Below are 15,408 nucleotides of genomic sequence, written 5' to 3'. Positions count from 1 at the left end.
CTGAAGTCTAAGGACGGTAGGCTTAACAGGAAATTGAACGTCACAGAATTCGTTCTAGCGTTCAGCTTATATCGGGACGTGATCTGCACAGTCAACCCGCATAGGAGGGCTGAACTGGATCTATACATGTACAAGGTGGTGGAATTGGGTTACAAATATGGCGGCACAGCATTCTTTGACTATCATCGGTCCTTCTCAGCCAAAGCAGCAGCTGCACTCATCCAGTGTCAGCACGTGCTGGATTGGTCGGATATAGACACAGAATTGTTCTGCCGCCATTTTGCAGGGCTCAAAGCCCCGACCTGCACGGTCTGCAACTCGTACTCTCATACCACGGGTTGGTGTTCTCAGACAAGCCACGTAGCAGATCCGGCACCACCTTACTCAGCCCCAGGTCCATCCAACACCAAGCCAGCATCCGGGGTAGACAAGTTAGGTCGTCCCATTAAATACCTTGGCAGGAGCCAGATATGTAACAACTATAACTACGCCATTTGTCACTACAACCAGTGCAGGTTGCTACACTTGTGTGCGACTTGCTTTAGGGCCCATCCACGCACGGCATGCCCTCAAAGGAATCAAGGCCCAGCGTGACTAAGCGTGGTCAACGTGGCTCTGCTGGCGGTATTATTGGCGGAACATCCACACCCGGCCTGGGTCCAGTTTGTCATCCACGGATTGACACACGGGTTTCATACAGGGCTTCTCGCACTCCCTCAAACCACCTCGAGTGTGACAATTTGCAGTCCGCAGCCAGGGACCCCGAGGCGGTAACCCAGTTGATCCACACTGAGCTAGACCGGGGATACTTGATAGGACCATTTAGCCAACCTCCCTTCGCATGCTGGAGAGTCAATCCAGTAGGCATCGTGACCGGCAAATTTAATAATAAAAAACGCCTAATCTATGATTTGTCCGCCCCACATTCTTTACACATACCAAGCTTGAACTCTCTGATTCCATCCGAAGAATTCACCATGAGATACGCATCTATAGACGAAGCTATACAGGTCATAATCAGGTTAGGCAGAGGCACCTGGCTGTCAAAAGCAGACATCACCGATGCTTTCAAATTACTTCCCATCCATCCTGAGTTATGGCAGTGGCATGGCATGAAATGGCAGGGTGCTTATTATTTTGCCAGTAAACTGACCTTCGGGTCAAAGTCCAGCCCCTGGTTGTTCGACCAGCTGGCCAGCGCGCTGCATTGGATCTTGACCAACACCTTCAGGGCAAACCACGTCATCCACTACTTAGATGATTTTCTCCTAATAGAATCCCCGGATCAAGTACCTCAAGACCTACAAGTCCTGCGCACGGCATTTTCAGACCTGAGAATTCCATTGGCCCCGCACAAAGTGGAGGGACCCAGCACGGAGATCACCTTTCTAGGAATCCACTTGAACATAGTAGACATGAAGTCCAGTCTTCCTCAGGACAAGCTGGCCAGAATCAAGACGGTTGTTCACAGACTGGCACAAGTGAGGGTAACCACCAGGGCGGATCTTCAGTCGCTCCTTGGAATGTTGAATTTCGCCATGCGCATCATGCCGCAGGGCAGGTCCTTCATTTCAAGGCTCCTGGCACTCCTCCCGCTAGCACCCTGCCAAGACAGCCCAGTCCAGCTGGACCAAGATGCCATCGCTGACTTGGTGATGTGGGACAACTTTCTCTCCCAATGGAATGGGGTTTCCCTGTTCATCCCGGTGGCATCCAGTGATTCCCCAGTGATCCACACAGACGCCTCGATTTGCAGCCATCCACGGCACTCACTGGTTCGCCCAATCATGGCCGGCAGAGGTCACCAGCATCGCAGGGTTTTCAAGGAGTTCCTCACTCTTTGAGATTTATCCCATAGTAGCAGCAGCTGTCACGTGGGGGGCTCAGTGGAGCAACCAGACAGTCCTGTTCCTAACCGACAATGAGGCTCTCGCCAACATTCTAATGAAGGGCAGGTCAGCCTCCAGGCACATCATGGCGTTCGTGCGAAAGCTGGTGTGGCTGGCTCTGCAAAACAATTTCAACTTCATATGCACGCACATAAGTGGCCAACGCAATGTCGCAGCCGATGCTCTATCTCGCTTTAACTTTCCCCTCTTCTTTCAGGTCTTCCCAGAGGCAGATCGTTCCCAAACACCAACCCCGCCTCATGGCCAGCTGTTGTTGGAATAGCACCTTTTCTCCAGTTGGCTAGGAACATCATGTCCGATTCTCTATCTAGCAACACACGCAAGGCGTACAGGACGGCCTGGCGGTTGTTCAACAGGTTCAAAATCTCTTACCCTCCGGCCGGGGAGGGTCCTATCACTTACCTGCTGGCGTTTATAGCTTTTTGCCACTCTCAGCTAAAGCTATCTTATAGCACCATTAAGCTGTACCTCGCGGGCATACAGCATCATTGGTATGTACAGTTCCCGGATCAACCATCTCTGTTCACAGCCCATCCGGTCAAATCCTTGCTGAGGGGTATCCAGAAACAGGCCATCAAAAGAAGACCTGCCAGGCAACCTTTCACCGGCAACATGGTGAGGACAGTCTCCGATGCACTGGCCAACGACCCCTTCGGACACTACATCAGCTCACTCGTCAGGGCGGCATTGTATCTGGCGTTCTACGGGTTCCTCAGGCCAGGTGAGTTCACGTGTTTAAAATCATCCAAAAAATTCTTGCGGAGAAACCAACTGGTTTGGGACGGTATTCATCTCATCCTCAGCTTGGACTCCAGCAAGACGGGCCGACCTGGGGAATCCGTGCCGGTCATGTACTTCGCCACCAACAACAGGTGGTGCCCAGTAACGATCCTACGCGAATGGTTGCAGTACACCGGGGACATGCCCGCGGAGGCCCCCCTCTTCCAGCTAGATGGGTCCCCCTTGAACATTCAGTCTTTTCTCAGATACAGTTCGGTTATTGATCTCCTCGTCAGGGGGCAACCCGTTAGCCATCACCGGGCATTCATTTCGCATAGGTGCCGCCTCCGCAGCTTCCAAAAATAATGTACCGGCACACGTCATTCAGAAGTTGGGCAGGTGGAAATCGGCATGCTACGCTCGTTATGTGCCTGATCCTCAACAGGAAATGTCCCTTGCTTTCAATAATTTATTGTTGTAATTTCACTTAGAATACACAGATCCTAACCTTTCCTGCATCCGTGTGGTTTTTGGCCCCTTCAGGCTACCCTCAAAATACAGCAGTTCCGGCATAACTCCACTGCTTCAGGTAGGTACAGGCACGTACTTCTCAGCTAGCCGATCCTGGCACAAATATATACAGTGTCCCAATAAATAGCATATATACAATGCCCAAATAGTTTATATACAGTGTCCAGATAAATAGTGAGTTTACAGTGCCCAGATAAAGTGTCTATATGCAGTGTCCAGATAATGTATATACAGCAGTGTCTAGATAAATACTGTATATACAGTGCCCAGAGTGTATATACAGTGCCCAGATAAATACTGTATATACAGTGCTCAAATAGTGTATATACAGTTCCCAGATAAATCGTCTATATACAGTGTCCAGATGAATACTATATATACAGTGTCCCAATAAATAGTCTATATACAGTACCCAGATAAATAGTGAACTCAATGCCACAGAATGTCCAGATAAGGTATATACACCATAGCATACTGTGCCCATTTAGACCACACAGTGCCAGCTACAGATGGGCACATTCCCTATGACAGAGCTGTATTTGTGGCCTGCTGGACAACGGAGGCTGAATATACATAACTATTTCAGTATTTCAGCCTCCACAATAGGAAATGTACTCTAGAGTGAAATGCAAATGCTTTTCTGTGCTGATCTGCGTCCCAGACACGTACAGTCCCTAGTAAGTGCCACGCATTACAGAGTCACCCAGATAGTGTCACTTGGATAAATAGGGCACCTACAGTACAGTGCCCAGGTAGCACCAGCCAGTGCCCAGGTAAACAGCACCCTTTAACCAGGTGGCGTCACACTTCAGCACCAATTAAAGAGATGCCACTGTCCCCGCAGATGAACCTGACTGGTACATTGCACGTATTAAAGGGGTTGTCTGGCCATGTATATTGATGACCAATCCTCAGGAGCGATCATCAATATATATGGCCGGACAACCCCTTTAATGCTGCAAATTCCCCCATTCTGTGTCTTACCAAGATGTCGCCTTTAAGCAGCAGCCCCGGCTCTATGGTGATGCAGATACTGGTCTGACTATCTCCTTGCACGTTGCTAAAAGGAACAGGAAAACAAAGGGTTAAACCTTGCCACTGGTTTGGTGGTCGCATGATCATTGTTTTTTTTACTGTACTTCCCCTTAAAAAGACCACCTATTATATATCATCCAGCTCCCTATAGACGCAGGCCTTAAGTCCATCATTTTTTTGTGTGACATTTTTGCCTTAACAGCACAAATATTTTGCTCCGATCTTAACTGCTGGGAGTTGTAGTTCCACCACAACTAGATGATAATTCCTGCTTCAGCCTCCCTATTGAACCGAAATGCATCAGGACCATCTTTGTATGGAAAACTACAAGCCCCATTAGGTAACGTGGCAGAAGGGGCGCCGGCGCTGGTCCCCATGGATACCCTGACATCATAACCAGGGGTCACGGCACGAGGTGAAACTTAAAAGCAGCAGGAAGTGAAAGTGGAAGGGTCGTGGGAAGGAATGCGAATCCGCTGTAAACAGCCCCAAATATGTGGGAATCCGCACAAGACGTGGAAAAACATCCGAAAGGAGGCGACTGGGTCCATGGACAGAACAGGCCCAGCTGCATCCCCCAGACTCCCGAAAATATAGAGTAACTAGTAATTTAATTACATGTCCCAAATATTTCCAGAATTGGCCATTCAGGTTCCTAGGAAAGCCGAGTGAGACACCTCCCCCCACCTATGGGATTTTTAATGGCAGCCGTATCAGATTTTTCCCAGCTTTCTCATGACAAAAATTGCATTTTTAACAAATTGACTGAAGAACATGAACCAAGGATTTTACTTCTTGGTGATATTATGTCTTTAAAGGGGAAATGCCTTTATGTCTCAATAGAAATCCATGGGCAGGAGGTCCCCCTGGCGCCAGAGTCGTTGTGCAGCCCAGACATTAAAGTCATAAAGTTGTCTTCCTTGTCATGGGCAGCGATTGAGGACATTACACCAGTAATAAGCAGACACGACCCATAGAACATACAGAATCTATAAGGAGCCGTCTGTTTGCAGCTCACATGTCGCCCTCTAGTGGCAGAAAGAGGCACAAACAGGTTGTCCAGTCACATGGAGAAAAACTGTACAACTGTCTAGTGATGGATAATGTAAGCTAAAAACCCATCCTTCTCACAGCTGAGGGTTTGATACAATTGTATACAGTATCCTCTGTGAGATAAACAGCCTAGATTCCAGACTGATACATTGTAACAACCGGCCAGGACAGAGCGAGAAAGAAAGAGACAGATTAGATAAGTAGGTAGATAGATGTGAGATAGATAGAAGATAGATATGAGATAGATAGATAGATGATAGATATGAGATAGATAGATATGAGATAGATAGATAGATAGATAGATAGATAGATATGAGATAGATAGATATTAGATAGATAGGAGATAGATAGATAGATATGAGATAGATAGATAGATAGATATGAGATGAGATAGATAGATAGATATGAGATAGATAGGAGATAGATAGATAGATATGAGATAGATAGGAGATAGATAGATTCACATAGATATTATTGGGGTCACTTAGATCGGCACTTTAGACGCTGGTCTTAATACCCCTTGCGATGGCGCATGATCCGCCTAAGTTATGTTGAGACACCGACCTCTAAATAACTTGGGCGCATCCACCGCCGGCCTAGATCTTCCGCAGCTCCCTTGCTGGCGTAGATTTAGATAATTACCCCTCCCCCACCCACATCCCTCCCCCTTTTTACACCTGGCATGAGCAGGAAAAAGTCGCAGTTTTGGCCGCAAATCCCCTTTGTGACCGAATCTGCAACAGATATGTGCCAAATATCGGTGTATATCTAATAATAAATAGTTTTCCATTCTAGACAAATCAGTAAAGCAGAGCTCACTATATTCCGGAGGTGTAGACGGGCTGCATGGCCTGATAGATCTTCAGGAACGGTCGACATCCTAAGAGAGAAAGGAGACAATTACGGATCAGAGTTCATACACGTTAGCACATTGTCACGGATTTGGAAGCTTTTTAGGACAGAAGACCTTTCAGTGTTGTAGTGGGAAAAGTATGGATCCAAATAACCAGCAATGTCCACACATAACTGTCTGTACTGAAATCATGCAGGATGTGAGCATAGATGAGCATTTAACCCCTCACTATCCCTATGATGACACTGAACCACCATCACTTGAAGTGTTGCCATAGGGTTACAACGCCAGAGTTGCTGTAGGCAGCGAGAGCATAAACTAACTGCAAGCTGTGATTATTCCGCAGGAAGAGAATAGCTATGGAACTATAATATATCTTATAATGTTTCACGCCAGTCATGTGACCAGGGATCCGTCTCTTACCTCCTTTCGACTCAAAGTTTGGGATCCCGTGCATGATGACGTGGTGGAGAAACAGCGGTTTGTTATTCATCTTGATGGCCCCGGACAGCAGACCGCTGAAATAATGGATATACCTGCCGGGTACAAGGTCGAGAGAATGTAAAAAAGTGCAGATCACGAAGCGTCCAGACATGACCGCGAGTCACAGCAACGACTGAATACGTGACACCGATTATAAGCATGACCCTCCCGGACCCTGGTGCACAGTGAATACCAATGAGTCAACTACAACGGGGTTCTGCTTTAAACAACGCCACCTCTAAAATCTGATGCTCAATTCTCAACTCGGTACATAGGGAAGCAGGGGCGACCCAAATATGAGTTTGCTACAAGACCCAGCCTTCTGCGTGTGTGAACCGGAGCCAGAAGTACAGACATTGCAAGATAATAAACAAATAAATAAGATACATTTATAAGTAAATATAAAAGTCATTAAAACTATTGGAACAAAAAGTAGCAAAAATTGGTTTTCTGCATGAATACCGGACTCTTGCCCCCTGGTGGTCATGTTTATATTGACACCACATCCGAAAACGTATTATTGTTAAATATATGGCGCCATTTTATTCTGTAACCATTCCAGCTCTGACGCCTATAGTTGGGCAGTAGCAACAGGGTGGTGATTACTGACCTTTTCTGGGACGGCTGACCAACGGGGAGAACTTTATCTTCGTAAAACCGTCTCATGGCAAATCTGTCCAGGGCCTGGTCTGCACTGTGGGTCCATCATACAGAAACAAAAGTATGAATTATATTACGTTATATATGTAAGATCGGAAAACCCAACCCCTTGGGAGGCCCCCGCCATCTAGTTACCACTAAAGGTAGGGGCTCCGATATAAACCACATTCCCAGCGCATTTTAATAAGATGCAAGGTTTATCCCACGAGCGAGGGCCAGTGGCAAACAAACCTGAGCAAGTGTCAGATCCAACTAGGATTGGGGGTCTCATGCAAAGGAATAACATTACCTCTTGACCCCAATGCAAGATCTGTAACCTCCAATCATTACATTTCATTTGCAGTATCATCATATAGACCCTAAGGCTCCAGGGCCCTCGTCCGATTGTCACCTCTGCACCTACCATAGTTCTGTTCCTGGGCCCATGCAATCTGGATAGACATGCTCTATGTTATGCTAAACCCAGAGAGGGCTCCATAGGAGACCCACAGCCTGGAGATGGTTCCCTGGGTGGCACAGCAATTACATTGCTCTGTCCCAGTGTGGCCGCCTCTAATGTATTTCTAAGGTTATTCCAATTTTAAAATGCTGAGCAGAAATATTTGGTTGCAAAACTATTCCTCTGTTTATCTATGAGATCTCCCAGATGGAGCCCCAATAACCTCTCCCATCAGGTCTCAAAGGCAGAAGTGACCCGTCATATGGACACCAGGAGGAGGCGTCACAGTGACCAACCCAGCACCGGGTGTGTGAGACCCCAACACCTAAGCCACGGCCAGAAATAACAGAAAATACGTCTTTACTTACTGTAGTCTATACGTAAGAAGATATATAGTGTATATATGTATATAATCCAGTATCCAGAGATACAAATGGCAACATATCCTACGATATGGAGTAAAACTGCTGGATACATCTTCTTCTATGCCTGATATGGACCATGCTGGTATAACCTGAGTATCCCCCGTAAAGTGCATTGAAAAAGTATTCATACCCCTTGAACTTTTCCACATTTTTTCAGGTTACACCCACAAACTTAAAAGTAGTTTATTGGGATTTTATATGATAGACCAACACAAAATAGCAAGTATGTTAGAAATAAAAATAAAAACTGATACATAGTTTTCCAAATTTTTAATAAATAAAAATCTGAAAAGTGTGAAGTACATTTGTATTCAGCCCCCTGTACTCTAATACCTCTAAATAAAATCCAGTGTGACCAACTTCCTTCAGAAGTCACCTAATTAGTAAATAGGGTCCTCCTGTGTGTAATTTATTCTCAGTATAACTACAGCTGTTCTGTGAAGGCCTCAGAGGTTTGTTAGTGAACATTAGTGATCAAACAGCATCATGAAAACCAAGGAACACAACAGACAGGTCAGGGATAAAGTTATGGAGAAGTGTTAAGCTCTGAACATCCTAAACTCTGAACATCTCACGTAGCACTGTTCAATCCATCATCCAAAAACAGAAGGAGTATGGCACAACTGCAAACCTACCAAGACATGGCTGTCCACCTAAACTGAGAGCCCGGGCAAAGGGAGAACTAATTAGAGAAGCAGCCAAGAGGTCCATGGTCACTCTGGAGGAGCTGCAGAGATCCACAGCTCAGGTGGGAGAATCTGTCCACATGACAACTATTATAGTTGTGTACTCCACAAATCTGGCCTTTATGGAAGAGTGGCAAGAACAAAGCCATTTTTGAAAGAAAGCCATAAGAAGTCCAATTTGCAGTTTGCCACAAGGGGACACAGCAAACATGTGGAAGAGGGTGCTCTGGTCAGATGAGACCAAAGGTGAACTTTTTGGCCTAAATGCAAAACGCTATGTGTGGTGGAAAACTAACCCTGCACATCACCCTGAACACACCAACCTCCTGTGAAATAGGGAGGGGGCAGCATCATGCCGGGGGCAGGCTTTTCTTCAGCAGGGACAGGGAAGCTGGTCAGAGGTGACAGGAAGATGGATGGAGCTAAATACAGGGCAATCCTGGAGGAAAACCTGGTAGAGGCGGAAAAAGACTTCAGACCGGAGCAGAGGTTCACCATCCAGTAGGACAACAACCCTCAGCATCCAGCCAGAGCTACAACGGAAGGGTTTAGATCAAAGCATATTCATGTGCTAGAATGGCCCGGTCACAATCCAGACCTAAATCCCATTGAGAATCTGAAAACTGCTGTTCACAGACTCTCTCCATCCGAGTGCGAGCTCTTCTGCCCAGAAGAATAGGCAAACATTTCAGCCTATAGATGTGCAACGCTAGTAGAGATATACCCCAAAAGACTGGCAGTTAAAGGTGGTCCTACAAAATATTGACTCAGGGGGACTGAATACAAATGCACTCCACACTTTTCAGATTTTTATTTATTAAAACTTTTGAAAACAATGTATCATTTTCTTTTCACTTCACACATGCTTACTACATTGTGTTAATCTATGACATAAAATCCCAATAAAATACATTTGTTTGTGGGTGTAACGTGAAAATGTGGAAAAGTTCAAGGGGTATAAGTACTTTTAATTATATATGTACAGCTGGTATAAGTTATACATCTTCTTGTATACAGTGATATGGAGCATGCTGGTATAACCTGGGTATCTCCTGTATATAATTATATATGTACAGCTGGTATAAGTTACACATCTTCTTGTATATAGTGATATGGACCATGCTGGTATAACCTGGGCATCTCCTGTATATAATTATATATGTACAGCTGGTATAAGTTATACATCTTCTTGTATACAGTGATATGGAGCATGCTGGTATAACCTGGGCATCTCCTGTATATAATTATATATGTACAGCTGGTATAGGTTATACATCTTCTTGTATATAGTGATATGGAGCATGCTGGTATAACCTGGGTATCTCCTGTATATAATTATATATGTACAGCTGGTATAAGTTACACATCTTCTTGTATATAGTGATATGGAGCATGCTGGAATAACCTGGGCATCTCCTGTATATAATTATATATGTACAGCTGGTATAAGTTATACATCTTCTTGTATATAGTGATATGGAGCATGCTGGAATAACCTGGGCATCTCCTGTATATAATTATATATGTACAGCTGGTATAAGTTATACATCTTCTTGTATATAGTGATATGGAGCATGCTGGTATAACCTGGGTATCTCCTGTATATAATTATATATGTACAGCTGGTATAAGTTATACATCTTCTTGTATACAGTGATATGGAGCATGCTGGTATAACCTGGGTATCTCCTGTATATAATTATATATGTACAGCTGGTATAAGTTACACATCTTCTTGTATATAGTGATATGGAGCATGCTGGAATAACCTGGGCATCTCCTGTATATAATTATATATGTACAGCTGGTATAAGTTATACATCTTCTTGTATATAGTGATATGGAGCATGCTGGAATAACCTGGGCATCTCCTGTATATAATTATATATGTACAGCTGGTATAAGTTATACATCTTCTTGTATATAGTGATATGGAGCATGCTGGTATAACCTGGGTATCTCCTGTATATAATTATATATGTACAGCTGGTATAAGTTATACATCTTCTTGTATACAGTGATATGGAGCATGCTGGTATAACCTGGGTATCTCCTGTATATAATTATATATGTACAGCTGGTATAAGTTACACATCTTCTTGTATATAGTGATATGGAGCATGCTGGTATAACCTGGGTATCTCCTGTATATAATTATATATGTACAGCTGGTATAAGTTATACATCTTCTTGTATATAGTGATCTGGAGCATGCTGGTGTAACCTGGGCATCTCCTGTATATAATTATATATGTACAGCTGGTATAAGTTATACATCTTCTTGTATACAGTGATATGGACCATGCTGGTATAACCTGGGCATCTCCTGTATATAATTATATATGTACAGCTGGTATAAGTTACACATCTTCTTGTATATAGTGATATGGACCATGCTGGTATAACCTGGGCATCTCCTGTATATAATTATATATGTACAGCTGGTATAAGTTATACATCTTCTTGTATACAGTGATATGGACCATGCTGGTATAACCTGGGCATCTCCTGTATATAATTATATATGTACAGCTGGTATAGGTTATACATCTTCTTGTATATAGTGATATGGAGCATGCTGGTATAACCTGGGTATCTCCTGTATATAATTATATATGTACAGCTGGTATAAGTTACACATCTTCTTGTATATAGTGATATGGAGCATGCTGGAATAACCTGGGCATCTCCTGTATATAATTATATATGTACAGCTGGTATAAGTTATACATCTTCTTGTATATAGTGATATGGAGCATGCTGGAATAACCTGGGCATCTCCTGTATATAATTATATATGTACAGCTGGTATAAGTTATACATCTTCTTGTATATAGTGATATGGAGCATGCTGGTATAACCTGGGTATCTCCTGTATATAATTATATATGTACAGCTGGTATAAGTTACACATCTTCTTGTATATAGTGATATGGAGCATGCTGGTATAACCTGTGTATCTCCTGTATATAATTATATATGTACAGCTGGTATAAGTTACACATCTTCTTGTATATAGTGATATGGAGCATGCTGGTATAACCTGGGTATCTCCTGTATATAATTATATATGTACAGCTGGTATAAGTTATACATCTTCTTGTATATAGTGATCTGGAGCATGCTGGTGTAACCTGGGCATCTCCTGTGTATAATTATATATGTACAGCTGGTATAAGTTATACATCTTCTTGTATACAGTGATATGGAGCATGCTGGTATAACCTGGGTATCTCCTGTATATAATTATATATGTACAGCTGGTATAAGTTATACATCTTCTTGTATATAGTGATCTGGAGCATGCTGGTGTAACCTGGGCATCTCCTGTGTATAATTATATATGTACAGCTGGTATAAGTTACACATCTTCTTGTATACAGTGATATGGACCATGCTGGTATAACCTGGGCATCTTCTGTATATAATTATATATGCACAGCTGGTATAAGTTATACATCTTCTTGTATATAGTGATATGGAGCATGCTGGTATAACCTGGGTATCTCCTGTATATAATTATATATGTACAGCTGGTATAAGTTATACATCTTCTTGTATATAGTGATATGGACCATGCTGGTATAACCTGGGCATCTCCTGTGTATAATTATATATGTACAGTAGGTATAAGTTATACATCTTCTTGTACATATGATACAGACCATGCTGGTATAACCTGGGCATCTCCTGTATATAATTATATATGTACAGCTGGTATAACCCGGGCATACATACCTGGCAGATATATTGCTGTAGTGCATGTATGCTGCAACGACCACACCAGTCCGTCCACGGTTCCCCTGAAATAAAACATCAGGAGACATTATAATATTATTTCTGTGCTCTGCAATATTCAGGGTATTTATCTTGCTATTTAACTTGACTTTGGGTCTTCGGGTCTGCACCCACAAATACTGTATATCTGACTGGTAGACTGATCAGAATCCCTCCCTTCATCTTCCTTGGATGATCTCAGACATGTGGGTTTCACTGACACGTTGTAGGACCAGATCTGCTGAAAAGAAGCTGATGTCTATGGTCATCTATAGTTCATGGTAGGACCATGTGGTCATCACTTACTTTATTGTGGATGACGACCACGTTGTGAGGATCAGCGTTCAGCCAGGTGTCCATTGCTTTACAGATGCTGCAGACCTTCTCGAGTGCTGGGGCGTGCACGTCTGGCCACCCAAAATCCAGCACCTGCGGATCAAAACAAGACCATTCAGTAATAGTAGTCAGGATGCAGCATGTGGGCTGGGGGATAACATGTTGTCAGTGCCCATCCTCAGGATGGAGTAGGACTGATAACAGAGAGCAAAAGGAGTCAGAATGGAGCATTAATTTTTAGGGGATGTCCTTGACATGGCTGTTTTTTTCTTTTTCCAGGGCCATGAATGGTATTGCAGATCAGTTCTATTGAAGTCAATAGGGCTGAGGTGCAATACCACATGTAACCTGAGTGTGGTGCCATTTTTCTATAAACATAGCTATGTTTTTCCAATTCTGGACAATCCCTTTAAGTAACATCCAGACAGGCAAATGCTTTACTATAATCACTGTCTGGTGTCTTCCAGTTCAGCCGGACTCCTAATGAGAGGTAACAAGTCTCCTTCCTCCCCATACCGCACAGACCCCCGGCATCATTTCCTTGCTTCCTCCACATCGATACATCTGAATCTTTATGTCTAGTCATCACAGATGCACAGTGTCTAGTGGTAATCTGGGTGCAGTAATTGACTGGACAAGCAGATAACATAAGAGCATGAAAAAGTGCATCACCCACCCGGTGACCACCCATGTCCTCATGGGATATCTAAGTAGTCCATACTAGGGCTGTCAACCAACAAGACCTTCACTGGTCATGATACTAAGTCACCCTGGCCTCCTACAGCCAGCCTATTCCTGACTATAAGCCACCACTGCCTCTCTCAGCCATGATACTGTTAACAGAGCCTCCACCGGCCATGATACTACTACTACTGGCCAGCCTATCCCTAACTATAAACCACTACAGCCTCAACCAGTCATGATACTAAGTGATCACAACCTCCACCATTCAACCTCAACCTCAACCTACCTAGAAATGACCATAAGTGACCACCAGGTCACCACAGCCTCCACTGGGCAGCCTATACCTAACTATAAGCCACCACAGCCTCCACCAGCCATGATACTAAGTGACCACAACCTCCCCCATTCAACCTAAACCTACCTAGAAGTGACCATAAGTGACCACCCAGGTCACCACAGCCTCCACCTAACTATAAGCCACCACAGCCTCCAACAGCCATGATACTAAGTGAACACAGCATCCACCAGCCAACCTCAACCTACCTATAAGTCACCACAGTCTCCATCAGTCATGCTATAAAGGCCACCAAATACATCCACCTGCTAGCCTCCACCTATCTATAAATCACTACAGCCTCCATCAGCCATCCTCCACCGATCTATAAATTGCCACATCCTCAACCAGCCAGTCTATACCTATCCACAGGTCAGCACAGCCACCACCAGCCATCAACATAATCTTGGCTTCTCCATATCTAAATCATAAGCCAAAATGACTTCTAACCTATAACATCCTCCACCCATCTATAATATAATCCAACAGCTTCCACCAGTCTTCTAGGAGGTTCACAGCCTCCATCTTTCTATTAAATAATCCAACATTAGCTCCACCAACCTGATATAAACTCACAGCCTCCTCCTATATATATTATTGGCCAATGTGATCTCCTCCAGTCTCCATAACAGCCTCTGTCTTTCCATAGCATAAGTCAACAGGACCTCCACTAATGTGCTACACAATTATAGCCTCCATTAATCTTTAATATAATTCAACATGACCTCCACCAGTCTATGAAATGATCACAGCCTTCACCCATCTATATGTTAAGCCAACGTGACCCGCACCTACCATCTTCTTGGCTTCTACCTGCTCCTCCTAATTCAGGCTTCTACAAAGTCTACATGGCCTCCGGATTCCTCAGCAGCCTGTATATCTCACCTTAGAATGTAACTTGCTGATGTCATGTCTTCTCTCGGATAAATTGAAGATCTAAAACAGAAGAAGAAAATTATTATTATGTATTATGTTGGGAACCCTTCATTACATGGAAGTGGTCATGTCTTCAGAGGGACTCACCAGGTAGTTGTCCCCATGTTTGGATTTCAGCATATGTGCCACCTCCTTGAGGTTTCGGCAGAAGTTGGCCTCTTCTGTCCCTGCAGAGAAGGTGACGGAGATGATCCGCTCTGTGATATAGATGAGATCCAACTCACAGCTGTCCTCCATGGTGTGCATCAAGCTCAAGCTCCTGTGGGATAAAGACCTGCTCATGACGGATCCTACAGAAACCATGCAAGACGGTACATCTAAAGTCCCAGGCATCTCGTCTCTATGTAGGACATTTCCTTGCAATCCACATATTGTCTGTGACCACCATGCAAACAGCCATGGTCTCCATAACAGCTCAGAAAAACAAGATATAGTGTGATACGAGAGTCACATGTGTGGAGCATCTAAATAGGCTTCTTTTCTCCCAAGTCCTGATCATTCTCAGGAAATTTCCATGCTAGATTGTACTGTGTCACAAGGGATGAG

At 43.9% G+C, this 15,408-nt stretch overlaps 1 protein-coding gene across 6 annotated transcripts in view; it reads right to left on the bottom strand.

Moving 5' to 3' along the window:
* Window positions 1–15,408, bottom strand: part of LOC122945873 (tensin-like) — a 317,732-nt gene that overhangs the window by 22,612 nt on the left and 279,712 nt on the right. For all 6 annotated transcript variants that reach the window (XM_044305141.1, XM_044305138.1, XM_044305142.1 and 3 more), the window contains 8 exons: window positions 14,950–15,121; window positions 14,812–14,862; window positions 12,879–13,001; window positions 12,534–12,598; window positions 7,196–7,279; window positions 6,526–6,638; window positions 6,069–6,129; window positions 4,146–4,221 (listed from right to left, as the gene is read on the bottom strand). In XM_044305141.1, coding sequence (XP_044161076.1) covers window positions 4,146–4,221; window positions 6,069–6,129; window positions 6,526–6,638; window positions 7,196–7,279; window positions 12,534–12,598; window positions 12,879–13,001; window positions 14,812–14,862; window positions 14,950–15,121 — 745 coding nt within the window. The remainder of the gene's footprint in view (window positions 1–4,145; window positions 4,222–6,068; window positions 6,130–6,525; window positions 6,639–7,195; window positions 7,280–12,533; window positions 12,599–12,878; window positions 13,002–14,811; window positions 14,863–14,949; window positions 15,122–15,408) is intronic.

Source organism: Bufo gargarizans, chromosome 8, assembly GCF_014858855.1.
Source record: "Bufo gargarizans isolate SCDJY-AF-19 chromosome 8, ASM1485885v1, whole genome shotgun sequence".
Classification (NCBI taxonomy): domain Eukaryota; kingdom Metazoa; phylum Chordata; class Amphibia; order Anura; family Bufonidae; genus Bufo; species Bufo gargarizans.
Note: the sequence above shows the minus strand (reverse complement) of the source record. Positions and strands in the feature narration are given on the sequence as shown.